Genomic DNA, 14,871 nt, shown 5'->3' with positions numbered 1-14,871 from the left:
CAGCATCTCTAGTCTGTCCCTCTATGGCTCGTGCCGTTTGACAGCTTGACACATTGTGCCTATTCACACAAAGACAAAAAAAACAAAAGCAGTTGAACTGTATTGCCCTCAGTTGTCTAATTCCTTGCATATTGCCATTGATCGCTGACCCTCAAAAACATAACAAGGTGGGGATCAATACCGTCAACATTATTTATACCGGCTTTGAAAATGTTTTCGACAACTTTGCAATCAATGCAGCCGACAAGACTTTCACTCCAACACGAGTGAAACTCTGAATTGCTTGCGAGCCTGACCGGAGTGGAGCTGCTACCCTCTTTCTCTTTACGCAACAATTGTAATATATGTGCACTGACATAACTCAAAGTATCCCCATTTGACATTAAATACATTTGCCAGAGTTGAAGCAATTTCTGAAAGTGGAGGTGGTGGGGAGGGGGGTTAGTTTTAAAGTGAAAGTGTTCTTTTTCACGTACATTGATATCACATTTAAAGGCAGGTCATATAATATCTTACTCGGCACTTTTGTCTTACAATTTAACATTAGCACACAGGCGAGCAATATATTCGTGAAAATGTATTTTATATCCAAAATACTTGGTGAATCGTACATATAAATAAATAAAAACTGCTTATGTAAATGCACTCGACTTATAAACATATACTGTAATGATTAAACTACTGCAATATACAATTTAACCCGAAAACATCGTCAAATGCAAGAAGATAAAACATTATTAGAGGCAGTCTGTTTTCCGATAACGCGGTAGTTGCGTTCCTGAAGAACACTGCATTATGGAAAAATTGCGTTATAATAATATATATGTAGTGACATCGCGGGATGTCACTGTAATGCCGGCCCTAGAGAGGCACGGCGTGCGGTGTATTGACATCGCAAAACCCACGAGGATGTGGGTGCAGTACCGGCCCTAGAGAGGCTCGGTGAGCGCTGATCGATAGCGCTGAATGGCACCACGCTTGGCGTGCAGTGCCGGCCTCTACAGGATAGGACGTGGGAGTGCCGGCCATGAAAATGGGGTTACTAAGGGCGTGGCACTCTGGTTGACCCCAGAGGACACGTGACCGATTAAGTCTACACAGGGGCCCCGAGTGGGGGCTAGGGGTGGTCACGTGTCAGGGTCGAGATCCTGCTCGAGGATTCTAGAAGGTGGTCGTGGCCAAGGGTGGAGCCAGCCATGCCACCGAGAATTTAAGCGGGGTCCCCCAGAGGGACCGGCGCTGTTGTTCATCCTGAAGAAATCTTCATTTACGTCCTACATTCTACATGTCTCCAACACGTGGACCTGGACCTGAGCTGTTGGTCCTGGTCCGTAGTAGATAGTTACGGTGTAATTAGTGTAGTTAGCCTGGTGGTCACCACCATAGGTTGTTATTCTGTAAAGGGGCAGTTACCCCGTGTGCTGGTGTTAAATAAATGTGTTGCCTCCAAGAGTAGTCTGCGACTCAGTTGAACTCACTACATATATAATTAATATAGGGTAAAGCACAGTCTGTGGTAACACGTGAGATGCTTACGCAGGCTGAACAAAGACTGAGGAGCGTGGGTAGCATCTAGAAGCATCCAGCAGCATCCCGCCTTGTGTGATGTTATGCCGAGGCAGCCGCACAACCGTTGATTCCTACTCGCATGACGTAGTTCCGTTAACTCAATCGCGTTATATACAATTCGCATTTACGTTATAAAAAATGTGTTCTCTCATACATTCTTCGCATTATATTAAATTTGCGTTATGAACACACGTGGCATGATAGGAGAACAGACTGCATTACGCAAATTAGAGGCATCGTATTGGCTGTGACTAAACGTGCTGAGCTTGGGCAGGACACCTCATTGGAGACTCCAGCTTGTTCAGAATGCAGCTGCTAGAGTGCTTAGACATACACCATTCCGTGAGCATATTACACCAGACCTCTTATCTCTTCATTGGCTACCAGTCAAATTCCGAGTGGATGTTAAGACACTACTATTATCCTATAAGTCTTTAAGAGGGCTCAGCCCACATTACTAGCTGGAACTTACACATTTGTATATTCCATGAAGGTCCTTAAGATCTTCTGATCTACAACTGCTCAGCACTCCTAGGTCTTGGTTGTGCGCTCTTTTGGTGATCCCACTTTTGTTAGTGTGGCACCCAAGCTATGGAACACCTTGCCGCTTGAAATTAGGCACTCAGAGTCGGTAGATATATTTAAGTATGCTTTGAAAACCCATCTATTTAAAGTGGCCTTCCCTATATAGTGTGGTCAGTTGCCATGGTTCTGTTTTTTGTTTCCTGCTTTTCATGCATTGTGTATTTGGATCCTAGGATGGAATGCGCATTATACATTTGAATTATCTTTCTTATTATTTGCTGGTGGTCAAGACTAACGATGGAGTAGGAGCCAAGGAAGGGAACACGCCAGAGAGTATATCCACTGAGGAGATGGAGTGATGACACGTGGGTAAAGTTGGATTGCTACATCGAAGGACCATGGGAGATGGGAACAGCTTGGGGAGGACTTCATCCAGCAGTCGATTGATCATGGCTGATTGATGATGATGCTAATGGTTCTTAAATTATACTTGCCTTTTGCCCGTCCAAGGACGGGTGTATTTCAGTAAATCTGAAACTTGCAAGCGAAAAGCAGACCACGACATGATATTCATTGCATCCATTCGTGTGCAATTGGTAAGGCCGCGGTAACACAGACATATCATTTCAAAGTTATAATCCCTTGTTCATCATGACGTCCTTTTTACTTCTGTCTCAATAGCGTTACGGAGATCGCGTGACGTGAGGGTTCTGCCTTTGTAGGTAGTGAGGGTTGTAAGTTGACGCTGAGGAGGGGGGAGGAGGCGCCTCGCCCCCCCCCCATGTGGAGTGACGTCACGCGCGGGACACACAGACATTCTTGGCTCATAGTAGTAAATTCCAAAATTATAAAAAAATACTCCAACTATTATACCGCCTACGCAATAGCAAACATTATCACCACTGCCACTGGAAGGCACGAATGGAAAATGTAAACGAGCCTAGCTGCCTCACTTCACTCACAGCGCCAGACAACAAACAAAACAATGCCTAATGCAATTACGTAAACAACAGCAAACTACACTGACAGCACTGGGTCTCGGGTCAACGGAGTTTAAATCACTGACTCGTGATTCAGCTGCCCGTTCTTCAAGAGTCATGAAATTAAGGCCTCCATCTTACAAAGCTGCCCACAGCCAATCTCCACTGGATGGGAGGTCGCTCCTTCTCGGCTACTGCTCTCGCGGTCTGGAATTATCTTCCCCTTGAACTTTGCGCAGTCGAGACTGGGAACATTAACACCTTGTTTGTCTTCATGTGCTGGAGCCAATTCCTTTGTTTTGTGAAGCGACTTGAGATGTGTTTGCGTTTAGACGCTCTATAAAATGTAAATCGTGTAAGTAACCGCTTTGTGAACAAAAAACAAGCGTCGAATGGATGCTGAACCTTGCCACAGGTATGTGGAATTTTCACCACGGGCTCGGCGTCACTGGGATGGCCCGATTCTTGTTTAAGCATGGAGAGACGGACTCACTGTGTTGTCTCTCCTCTTTGTTCGTGAAGGAGAACTCGTCGATTCAGGAGAACAAGCTCGAGGGGGAATGTGAGAATCTGATGCAGATCATCCGCCAGAGGAAGCAGGCGATCAGCACCCGCATCCACGAGGGCAAGGCAAGTGCTCTCCTCCTGCTCTGTCAGAATCTGAATCGGAAGTTGATTTCTCCATCAAGTAAAGCCCATTGAGCTAAGAAGCTCATTTTCAAGGGCGACTTCGGCCTGCTTTGAAGAAGACAACTTCAAAGCAGGCAGGACTATAAGAGGGTTCAAGGAGGAAGCTGCAGAGTTGCATTCGCCATGCTAATTGCACCCCCTGATTTAGCACGGTTGGCTACATCCCGTCTCAATGAGAGGTACACTCTCATTGAGATGGGACGATGGTCCAGAATAATTATGGAGCTGCAGCCAAGGAATGGAACACGTCCGAGATGGCACCCACTATGGAGACGGAGCGATAAAATTATGCTCGTGTGCCGGGACGAGGTGGTTCTTTGGGGAGGCCTCCGGCCAGCAGTTGATGGATCATGGCTGCTGCTGATGATGCTGATGATGCTGATGATTGTGACTGCCCCTGTGGTGTGCGTGCAGTTTGCACGCTTGAGGAAGCTGGAGCAGCAGATGTCAGACTGCAGGCAGTGCCTGGAGCACTCCACCCTGCTCATGGGTCAAGCAGAGTATGGCCTCAAAGAGGCCGACCATGCGCGCTTCCTACAAACTGCCAAGGACATCACTGAGCGGTAGCGTCTCGCAATCACCCGCAGGCTTCACAGGCTGCTTCGTCTCCTCTGCACCGCGTTCAGCCAACCCCTTTGCAGCGAGCTCGCAGCACTCCTCTTTCTGCTTCTTCCCTCGTACTGCTCCGCTTCACAATCTCCTCCCGTTGTCGCTTGTCCCAAGCTCTTGCTTGACATAAAAATATATGTTTCAAAGTAAGAGGTCAATCTTCATAATAATTTGGTGGCATGCCTGAAAATCACTCGCTTCGCTTATATGACGCTTACAAATCATGTCCGCGAGCCTGGAAATCATACTCTTGGAAGGTGCCTACATGATTCAAGCCATCTGTGTGCACGGCGCTTTGAAGGATCCCATTTGAATAATCGATTTGCGTAACGCTGCTTCTTCCATGGCACGCAATGTGGTGCAGGTTGACCATGGCGACCGCCACGTCCCAGATGCTGTTGCCCGAGGTGACGCTCGGCGACTCATTCGATCACCTCACGCTCGACTTCACCAAGGAGAAGAAGCTCCTGGAAGCCTTGGACTGCCTGACGTGTAAGGTTGCCGAGCCGTGTGACCCGCGGAGAGGCTACAAACAAAAACACAATAGGGAGGGGGGTGCAACCACGCGTGGCCACGCCGGGTCGTGTGATGATACAGTACTCGGTTGGGAGATGATTCAGCCAATCGTTTCCATCTGAGGTGAACAAAATAGGCACCACTTTGTCAAAAGCCAACAATGGTTACCCTGTTACTAAAACTGACCGCCCCCATAGATGCATTAAATTTTATTATCGCTGGGTCACGGCCCAGCTCATGGAGATGTGCATAAGCTACCGTTTTAAGTTTGGGAACAATTTAATGTTTACTGTGATAATAACCATGGACAGATATTTACGCCATTTGACGATCTGGTAGAAACCGTGTATACAGAACATGCATAACATACAGAACATATACAGAACCTAGGTCCACAGTGATGACCTCACCTTTACCCCTCTATTTAATACCGAAACAGGAGGACTTCACAATTATGGCTATCGCCTGATGAACCTGGTTTTAATCACCAGCGAAACGTCATGGATGAATTGTGAATATTGTGGGTTTACTCTCTAACACATCGGTATGCTGAAGTAGTAACTAATTGGCACGTTTTTTTTACGTGACAAACCTTACGAATTTGCTGCGTCGGGTGGTGGCGGGTTGAACGACACATTTATATTGATGTGATCTAACCCAAAAAAACCTTTGTTATGGATAAATTGGTCGCGAAAGCCTACGTGTTAAACTATACAGAATATGCCTCGGACACAACCAACATCCCATCTTGTCAGATCTCCGAAGCTAAGCATGTTTGAGCCTGGATAGCGTTTGCATTGGCAACCACCTTGCATAAAAACCGGTGATGTAGGCTGCCGCAGAGCACCAATATGGATTGACCCACATGGTGAAGTATGGTCAAATGACCTCCACGACCCGTATCCAGCAGTGGATTGATAAAGGTCCACACGTGTAAATATAGAACATACCGATCTAACTGACTGCAATTCAGGAATATGTTTCATCAGCCAGGTGAGAGTCTATTGCAAAGCAGATCTATCCTAAGTGACTTGTCACTGCGAGGCCTTGTCAACATTCATGGTGCAAACGAGACCAGAAAAAGGACAGAAGGCCACCTCCTCATTCAAATTGAATACCATTCGGTCGGCAGAACTGAATGAACGCCTCACCTTCACTTGAAACATAGTTGTATTATTCAATGCAAGACTGTCATTTGAACCCTTTTTAGGTCCCGATATGGTGTAACCTCCTTCTGGAACACACATTTGTTTACATAACAAATTTTGCTTATCAGTAGAACTGGGTAACAAGGGCAATGTAAAAAAATGCTTCCTCCACCCTTCTTGCCAAGGTTCAGGAAGTTAAACATTTGCAAGTCCCTTTGATAGCTTTGATCCCTGCATTCCTTCAGAGCTTCTCTAATCCCTTTCAAATGGGATTTGAGCCCAGGCAATCATCACCAAGTGCATAATGCAAATTATAACTCTATTGAAATGACAATTGAACCCAGAAATGCTTCACTAAGTGGATTGTAAATAGATTTTTCGACTTCGTGAGGAAACATTATTATAGTAGTTTAATTCTTATCAGGCCCCCATGGTGTATCGAGTGCTGTCCCCAATTCTAATCCACTCTACCTCTCTCAATGTGCTGTAAAGAAGGACCATTGCCCAAAATGTCACCGATCATATACTGCCGAGTTATTGACAGGTCACGGGTTATTTCGGATCAATGTTAATTCCTATTATAAAATATCAAAGTAATTGTTCTGGGTGCGTGAGGGTTGTGAAAGGACGTGTGTGAGTGTATGTGGACCTGCTGAGGCAGCACAGAGACTTTACCGCGGTGACGATGACATTTTCATTCTCCTCTCAGAATCTTTTTTTCTCACAAACTGGATGATGGGAAAAATCACTCGTCTCTGTGTGTGCACCGGGTTACCGAGATTACGGGGGAGTTCCGCTGTCATAATAATTATCCCCAACCACGCAGGTATTACGTGCATGTGTGAGACTCTCTGCAAGAGCCGTGGATTGACAAAGGGCTGAAAATGATTCATTTTCTACACATCTCTCCCCTCCGTCTTGTAGAGTAGTGCATTCTCTCTCACCTCATTTACTTTCACTGAAATACCCATCGATAATCTATCCACTCTGCCTTATACCACCCTCAATCTGCATGTCCCAAACCTCACATGCTTTACAGATGCATAAAAAACATCTGAATGCTGCACCGGCGTATTTTTGTTTTTGATGTACGAGTTTCATAACTCCTCAGCCGATAGAGACCATTGCAGTAGTGGGGAGAAACGCTCAACAACAAGAGCGTGTGTAACGCCAATGATGCACACCGTTTGGAAAAGAGCACACGAGCAAAACGGAAGTAGCGTTTTTATGGTTTGAGAAGCTGTATTATTTAAAGTGAATAATGGACAGCTTATTGCCGGCACCCGTAGAAGTAGCGCTGTGAAAAGGAACCGAGCAAACGTCGAGGCAGCCCTCTTGGCTGTCGCCCACGGCGCAGGAAGCTTCGCATGAGAGCGTTGGCATCTGTGCGCATCAGCGGTCATGGAATGTAGTGAACGATGGTCCAGTGTGCTCATCCTCTGGAAATTCATACCGCATCTCTCATAGCTCTTGACTGGATGTCAAAACTCTTCCCCCGTAAGACATCATCAGTCATCACGGAGGGCTTACCACACAACAACAATGCACCCATAGCGTAGTATGTGTCTACCAGCTACTCTACATTACCTGAAGGAATTTTAGACCCGGCTCTGAACGGATATTAATTAATAATTTCACTACAGTTCTACAGATTAAATGATTCCACCAATATGATGCTAAACAGTGTGACAGAAAAGACTAAACTGCTAATGTGGGCACCTGTGTTCACAAAATATGTCACGAAGCCATTCATACACAATACCTGTTACATATTTTCATTATGGGTGTTTTTGTATCATCATGTAAAAAACAACGTGTTCATTAGTGTGGCAGGGCGGCGCAATGGTAGAGCACTTAACCGACAAGGGCAATGTTGTCAGTTAAAATCCACACGTGTTCTCACGTGAGGAACATGGGTATCACTCTGTGCAAAGTCAACAGAAGTCGTCAGTGGAGAATCTCACCCTTGCCATAAGAAAGTGGAATTTCCACCACCAGATCAGGACTACCAAAAGAGATGAGCACTACCCAAATCTCATCTGAGTATACATGTTGGATATATATGTTCAGTATATGTAAATATATGTATTTTATAAAATGCCTCTGGGCAATGTTGTTATTGTTCAGTAGCTTGTAAACAGAGAGACTGGCTTCTGTCATAGGAGAGTGTAAAATCGATTAACATCACCAGCTCTCTGGGTCACCAACAGCAACGTACGGACAGTACCCAATCGTCGTCCATTTTCTTCGAGGAGACGCGTTGCCCTAAACTATAAATTATTTTTATTTTACTCAGTAAGGCCCACTGACCTATATAGCTCTTTTTCAGAAGCGACGTGGCCACAAATGATAGCTCAATGAAGTGGCGTATCATGTGGAGATTTATAGCAGCCAAATACTCAACGCATTTTTCTAAATGTGAGAAAATCCAGGGATTCCGGGGAGAACATGCAAACTCCATATATACAGTGGGCGTCAGAGTCGGGGTTGAACCCACAACCTCCTGTATAGCAGGCGAGAGGTCGTTAACATCTCGTCACCGTGTTGACCCAAGGTGTTGTGACGCGTGTCATGGCAGCGCCCAACACTCCAGTCATCAAGAAGGACCTGAGCATGGCATCGCACGACAGCGTGACGGTGCAGTGGGTGTCCGACGACGAGTTCAACGTGGAGTCGTACGAGCTGCAGTACACCATCTTCACCGGACAGACGAACCTCCACAGTGAGCGAGCAGCTGCCAGTCAGCACATTTGTCATGCGCTCATTTGCACCCAAGCCAATTCTGTCATCGCAGAGTGTGTGCATGCGCACACACACACACACCTGCGAGCTGTTTGCATAGAACGAGTGTCACTAAACGATGCGCTATTTGGTGGCCAATCAAACCATGGCTTTTCCTACGTCTATATGTATGTTGAACTTCTTTTGCACCGTACATAGCCAACTGTGCTAATCGGAGGTGAAGGGGATGGACAACACACTAAACACGAGAAGCCTTGTTCCCTGCCGTAGAATTGTTGTGTTTTACTACTAGATACAAAAATATCTATACCGGGTAAGGTGACCTGGCCGCAAATGAGAGCTTAATTAATTAAAATACATGCGACCACAGGAAGAACATGCAAACTCCAAATATACAGGCGTCTCGGGTCAGGATCAAACCTGTGGACTCCTGTATACTAGGCGAGCTAGTTAACATCTCGCTGCCATGGCGAGCTGTTATGAAGATTGCCAAATGCTCAGGATCGTTTTGTGCACTCCTCGGTGACCAGGCTGCCACGATCAAGATGCTAAAGCTGCAAAAAAACTCAATATGTGTTGCCGTGGAGCATTGTATATATTCATAACTCCATTCTGTATCTCCACATATACATTAAACATATATGATTTTTGGTTATATATGTGTAAACTGATACATTTTTCAGTTTTACATGGAGGCTTCCGCGACCAATAGCCATAATACAGGTTTTTGGGGTGAGATCTTGTAAATATTTACGCGATCTAAAATACATTTTGTATTTCTAAGTGGAGTAATAGTGGAGTTCTGTTTATTTACTCTTTTACCCATTATACTTCACGGAAATGCATAACGTTCTTGTATATGGTATTACTTTGTGTGTTGAACAGGGTGCAGACATTGAAATGGAGTCTCCCTTCTGGTATTTGTTTAACAAGCCTGATGAGGCCCAGAAGGTCGGAGCTGGTGGAGAGTTTGCTTGCTTAAACAAATGCTGCTTGATATTGGTCTGGAAAGCTAATGGGCCGATGGACTGATGCAGAGACACAGACCCAAGCTTTTCTTGAACTTTCTGAACCTGAGAACGTGGTTTAATGATGTAGATGCTCACCCCGAGCCCTCATTACTTTGATAGTGCATTGTCTTTGAGCTGTACGTCTTTTGGCGTCATCTGGTCGAGCACCAATTGGGTCGAGGCTCAAAAGAAAGCCGTCCCTTGGTGTGGACCAATCAGTTTCAAGGACAATGCATATAGTATCATAGTATGTTTTTTGCTTGCATTTTGACTGCAGGTATTGTGGTTAATGCAGACATGAATCCTTGTAAAAAGGTTTCAGTTTTGTTGCCAGAAAAAAGTGGAAAAACCCTATTATTACATTTTGGTACTGGCAAAGGAAGTCTAATGATGTGGATGCTCACCCCGAGCCCTCATTACTTTGATAGTGCATTGTCTTTGAGCTGTACGCCTTTTGGCGTCATCTGGTCGAGCACCAATTGGGTCAAGGCTCAAAAGAAAGCCGTCCCTTGGTGTGGACCAATCAGTTTCAAGGACAATGCATATATTATAGTATGTTTTTTGCTTGCATTTTGACTGCAGGTATTGTGGTTAATGCAGACATGAATCCTTGTAAAAAGGTTTAAGTTTTGTTGCCAGAAAAAAGTGGAAAAACCCTATTATTACATTTTGGTACTGGCAAAGGAAGTCTAATGATGTGGATGCTCACCCCGAGCCCTCATTACTTTGATAGTGCATTGTCTTTGAGCTGTACGCCTGTTGGCGTCATCTGGTCGAGCACCAATTGGGTCAAGGCTCAAAAGAAAGCCGTCCCTTGGTGTGGACCAATCAGTTTCAAGGACAATGCATATATTATCATAGTATGTTTTTTGCTTGCATTTTGACTGCAGGTATTGTGGTTAATGCAGACATGAATCCTTGTAAAAAGGTTTCAGTTTTGTTGCCAGAAAAAAGGGGAAAAACCCTATTATAAACGTGGTTTAACTCGTGGCGTACGCCGGCCGCCTCTCCGCGTAGGCCTGTGCAGCAGCGTGGACAGCTGGCTCATCGTCCCCAACATCCGGCACAACCACTATACGGTGCACGGCCTGCAGAGTGGCACTCGCTACATTTTCCTTGTCAAGGCCATCAATCAGGCCGGCAGCCGCAGCAGCTCCTGCGTCACGCTCAAGACCAACAGTGAGCGCCACCCCGTGTCGTGCGTTGAGTCTGCAGCACCGCGATACGTCGGCGTGCCATTAAGACACGCACCCGCGAGTCTTCACCTGCAACGTGCCCGCTTCTGGCTGATGGCTAACTATCGCACGAAGGCGGTCACCGCATCGCACACTTTCAGATGCGCTTCTGCAGCCGTCCGGAATGCTCTTCCGACCGATATTAGGAAGCCACTGGAGCTATGCACTTTTAAATCGTCTAGATTTAAAACTAATTTCTTTACAATTGCTTTTTGTGTTAAGTTTGTTGTGCTTCCTCCGCACCTCCGATTAGCATGCTTGGCTACTTACGGGGCGAAAGAAGTGCAACATACATACAAGCTGTTTAAATACAATGTTGTACGTGTTGATATACAAGGGGGCAATAACTTCCATGTTCTCATGACAAGAGGGAGGGTATTATGGTTTCTTGTTTCAAGATATGTTTTGCTTCAAGGTTTCCAAAATTTTAATGTTACTCTCCGTCAGAGTGTACGTTTCCATTTTTACAAGTCATCAGATGCTACCAAGTGTAACAGATTTATTTGCATTTAAATGAAGAAGACCATTGTGACTTTGAACAGGCAAAACTTGATCTACTCATGTTACATTAACATGGGCAGAGTAATGATAGTGGTTAACTATAATGAGATGATTAATTCTTAATTCGTGACCCATAATTAAAATGTTGTGGTTTATGTATCACACGAATGTGTATCTTACTATCCCAACTTTATATTTTTTTACATTTAAAGAATGGTGTATGATTATGATTGTGTGTTAACTCCATTATGTCGTTATTTAACACCAAAGGGTTTTCTTACATTCTTGAAGTGGTTGTCGCAAGTGTGGAAAACAAGCACAATTTGACCAAGGAAGGTGACATAAAATAGTGATGACATTGCCACAAAAATGTAATAAATGTTTATCTCAAATGTTTTCGTCTTCCCCAAATTTTCCCAATTGTGTCATGTCATTAAATATATCCATTCGGATCCCGCTGAGCAATGTAACCCTTTATGTTAGAGAACAGCCCACGAAAATAGATATCACAGAGCTACCTTGGAGTTCCCTTCTCGTGACTTCCGCTCCTCCAAATGGTAGGGGGCAGCACCTAGAGGAATGTTCATAGCATGACAGTCAAATAAACATTTTTAATTCTGAGTTAGCCAAAATAAGTGCAGAACCTAATGTAATACGATGCTCTGTTTTGCACTTAATGGTGACCATGCTGAGATCATCAGCTCAATAGACTTGAGGACTGCCAGGATTCAAACCCAGGATCTCATTGGAGCCAACTCAGTGCTTTTACCTCTTAGCCGCTCGGCCACCTCTGCCCCAGGGTGTCATTTAAAGCGGCAGTTAAATATCCAACTTGGTGGCACCGTGCCAGAGCGCTCAGCCCACAATCATAAATTGGGGGTCAACTCTGCTCAACATTCCTCATCGCCATTGAGATAAATGCCATGTCATGGGAAGTCATCGGTCTGTTGTCCCACGGAGAAACATACGCCAGCCTTGGGAATGTGGAATTTCTACCATTGGCCCCCTGATCTTGCCACAGAAATGAGTACTGCGGCACACTTAATTTGTAATTAATGATTATGAAAATTAAAATGTTTATGAATTTTTTTTTCAGGATTCGAACCCAGGATCTCAAAAAACTCCTCTTTTCTGAACATACATGGACTCGTCCATCTGAATAACTACCAAATCGCTCTCCATGGTGCTAACGTAAAAAAAACGCCACTTTTTTCATATGTTCTTGCTTTGGTTTTCACACCGGATGATGATTGCTTGTGTTGCAGTCGAAACATCGTGATAATTTTATTGTTTTATATTTTTATTATTTTATTGTTTCCCTTCTACGTGACTTTACCGAAAGAACCAAGAATATGAATCCCTGCAGTCACGAAAGCTTTAAATCAAAATATAAGTTTTCATTAAATATAGTTTTTCATAATCATTGCCTGGCATGGAGAACTGTAGTTTCATGGATTACCCAAGATCAAATATAGTTAGGAATCGGTGGATATGATGAATAAGTTACTCACAAATGACTTGATTGGGAAACTGTAAAACAACATTGGACCATACTGGTAGACTCATGCCCACTTATAGGCCGGAGCTGCATTCACCTTGGGCCTCATACTGGTGGTCCCCTTGGCTAGGCTGCAGCAGAGCATTTAAACCATTGAGATTGGATGTGATTTAAGGGGGCTTTGAGTTACTGATGAGTTTAAGCAAGCACCACTATAAAATTAAATGCTTATCCTTGCTAACATAGTTGGTAATTACTTTTCAGAGGCGAGCAAACCTCTGCAAAAAAGATAACAAAATATTTATTTATATTTAGTGACTTGCTTACCATTTTTTATATCTTGCACCCCTCCAGTTTTTTTGTATTGGTTGCTGTTCTAACTTGCTGAGCCACCCAAGTACCAGACATCTGTGAAAGAGAATTTGATAGCTCATCGGATTCCTCCTCCAGTCTCAATAAAGATTCTGAGGATTGTGAACCAAACGCGGGGTTTTGCGATGCACCATCTCAGACACAGCGTGGGTGTCCCCCCTCGCGCAGGCCAGCCGTTTAAGCTGGACCCCAGCTCGGCCCACAAGAAGCTCAAAATCGGCAACAACAACCTGACGGTGGAACGCGAGGAGCCGTCCAAGAAAAACCACACGGCGGAGCGCTTCGGGGGGCACAGCTGCTATGGCGTGGCCGGGAACGTTCTCATCGACAGCGGACGCCACTACTGGGAGGTGCTCACCAACGGCAGCACCTGGTGAGTGGATGCACGTGCAAGCGAACGATGCTATAGTAGTTAGTTCACGTTAATAACATACCGAACACTTGGTTTCAGGTACAGTTACCATCATAATGCCATCCTGCTATAGGCCAGTTTATTCTTGAGGAGTTATAATAAGCAATGTACAGAATTAGGTTTGAAGCTTTCGTGACTGCAGGAATTACTCTTTGGTTCTTTCGGTAAAGTCACGTCGAAAGAAAATAAATTTAATAATAGAATACGACATTTCGATTGCAACATAAGCAACCATAATCAGGTACGAATTAATGAGAAAACAAACATCTAACAAAACAGTCAACATCCTACCTGGTTGATTACGTTCTTCCAAAGAATGCTAAACACATACAGCCACACACACAGAGCATTCTTTGGAAGAACGTAGTCAGCCAGGTAGGTTTGTTGACTGTGGAGAGAATTTGCCGTGTTGGTTTACGTTTTTGTTTCACACTTAACTTCTAATTTAGTAATCTTTGGAAGAATGTAATCAACCAGGCTATGCGTTTACTGTGTGTTAACCGACTCTCTCTTGTTGCATTGCATTACACTTCCTAATTTTACTCAACTTGCTTTCTCCATGCTTGTTTGGTAAGTCTATTGTCTCTCCTCCGGCCTCTATGGGCTGGAATTCCACACAACTCTCCGTGCTTGTTTGTTTAGAAGTCCAGTGTCGCTCCTCCGCCCGCTATGGGCAGGAATTCCATGCAACTCTCTCATTGTTTTCTACCCCACCCCCCCCTGCCCCACCCCCCCTCTCTATTTATGGCCTCGACACTGAGGTGTTGTCTTTCTGTGTGTCTATGTGTGTGTCCCTCTCTGTGTGTCTCTATGGCAAAACAACCCCCTACCTCCTTGTGGTGCCGGACAGGCAATGCTGTCGTGAGCAGTGCCGTGGGGGGAGGGCCAATTCAGATTGGCCTTTCCCCTCATGGCGTTTGTAGCCACCACAGCGGCCAAATGGGGGCTCTGGATGGGTGTGAGGGGCTGGTAACCACTCCACCTTCAATTAACTACCATTAAACTACGAGGTAAAACATATATTAAGCATGTGCCGGAGGCCCCGGGGGGACAGGCGTCTATGA

At 44.9% G+C, this 14,871-nt stretch overlaps 2 protein-coding genes across 6 annotated transcripts in view; one reads left to right on the top strand and one right to left on the bottom strand.

Moving 5' to 3' along the window:
- Nucleotides 1–14,871, bottom strand: part of LOC116943676 (polycystin-1-like protein 2) — a 143,908-nt gene that overhangs the window by 112,365 nt on the left and 16,672 nt on the right. The window lies entirely within an intron of this gene.
- The window catches only part of MID1 (midline 1), a 59,719-nt gene that overhangs the window by 29,865 nt on the left and 14,983 nt on the right, over nucleotides 1–14,871 (top strand). For all 4 annotated transcript variants that reach the window (XR_012942195.1, XM_076067885.1, XM_076067886.1 and 1 more), the window contains 6 exons: nucleotides 3,597–3,704; nucleotides 4,179–4,327; nucleotides 4,738–4,865; nucleotides 8,616–8,759; nucleotides 10,807–10,968; nucleotides 13,564–13,768. Coding sequence is in view for 3 of the 4 variants with exons in the window: in XM_076067885.1 (XP_075924000.1) it covers nucleotides 3,597–3,704; nucleotides 4,179–4,327; nucleotides 4,738–4,865; nucleotides 8,616–8,759; nucleotides 10,807–10,968; nucleotides 13,564–13,768 (896 nt within the window). In the remaining variant the exon portion in view is untranslated. The remainder of the gene's footprint in view (nucleotides 1–3,596; nucleotides 3,705–4,178; nucleotides 4,328–4,737; nucleotides 4,866–8,615; nucleotides 8,760–10,806; nucleotides 10,969–13,563; nucleotides 13,769–14,871) is intronic.

This window comes from Petromyzon marinus, chromosome 18 (assembly GCF_048934315.1).
Source record: "Petromyzon marinus isolate PM22_M1 ecotype Great Lakes invasive population chromosome 18, UKy_Petmar_22M1.pri1.0, whole genome shotgun sequence".
In the NCBI taxonomy this organism is placed as follows: domain Eukaryota; kingdom Metazoa; phylum Chordata; class Hyperoartia; order Petromyzontiformes; family Petromyzontidae; genus Petromyzon; species Petromyzon marinus.
This window is presented reverse-complemented; position numbering and strand designations above follow the sequence as displayed.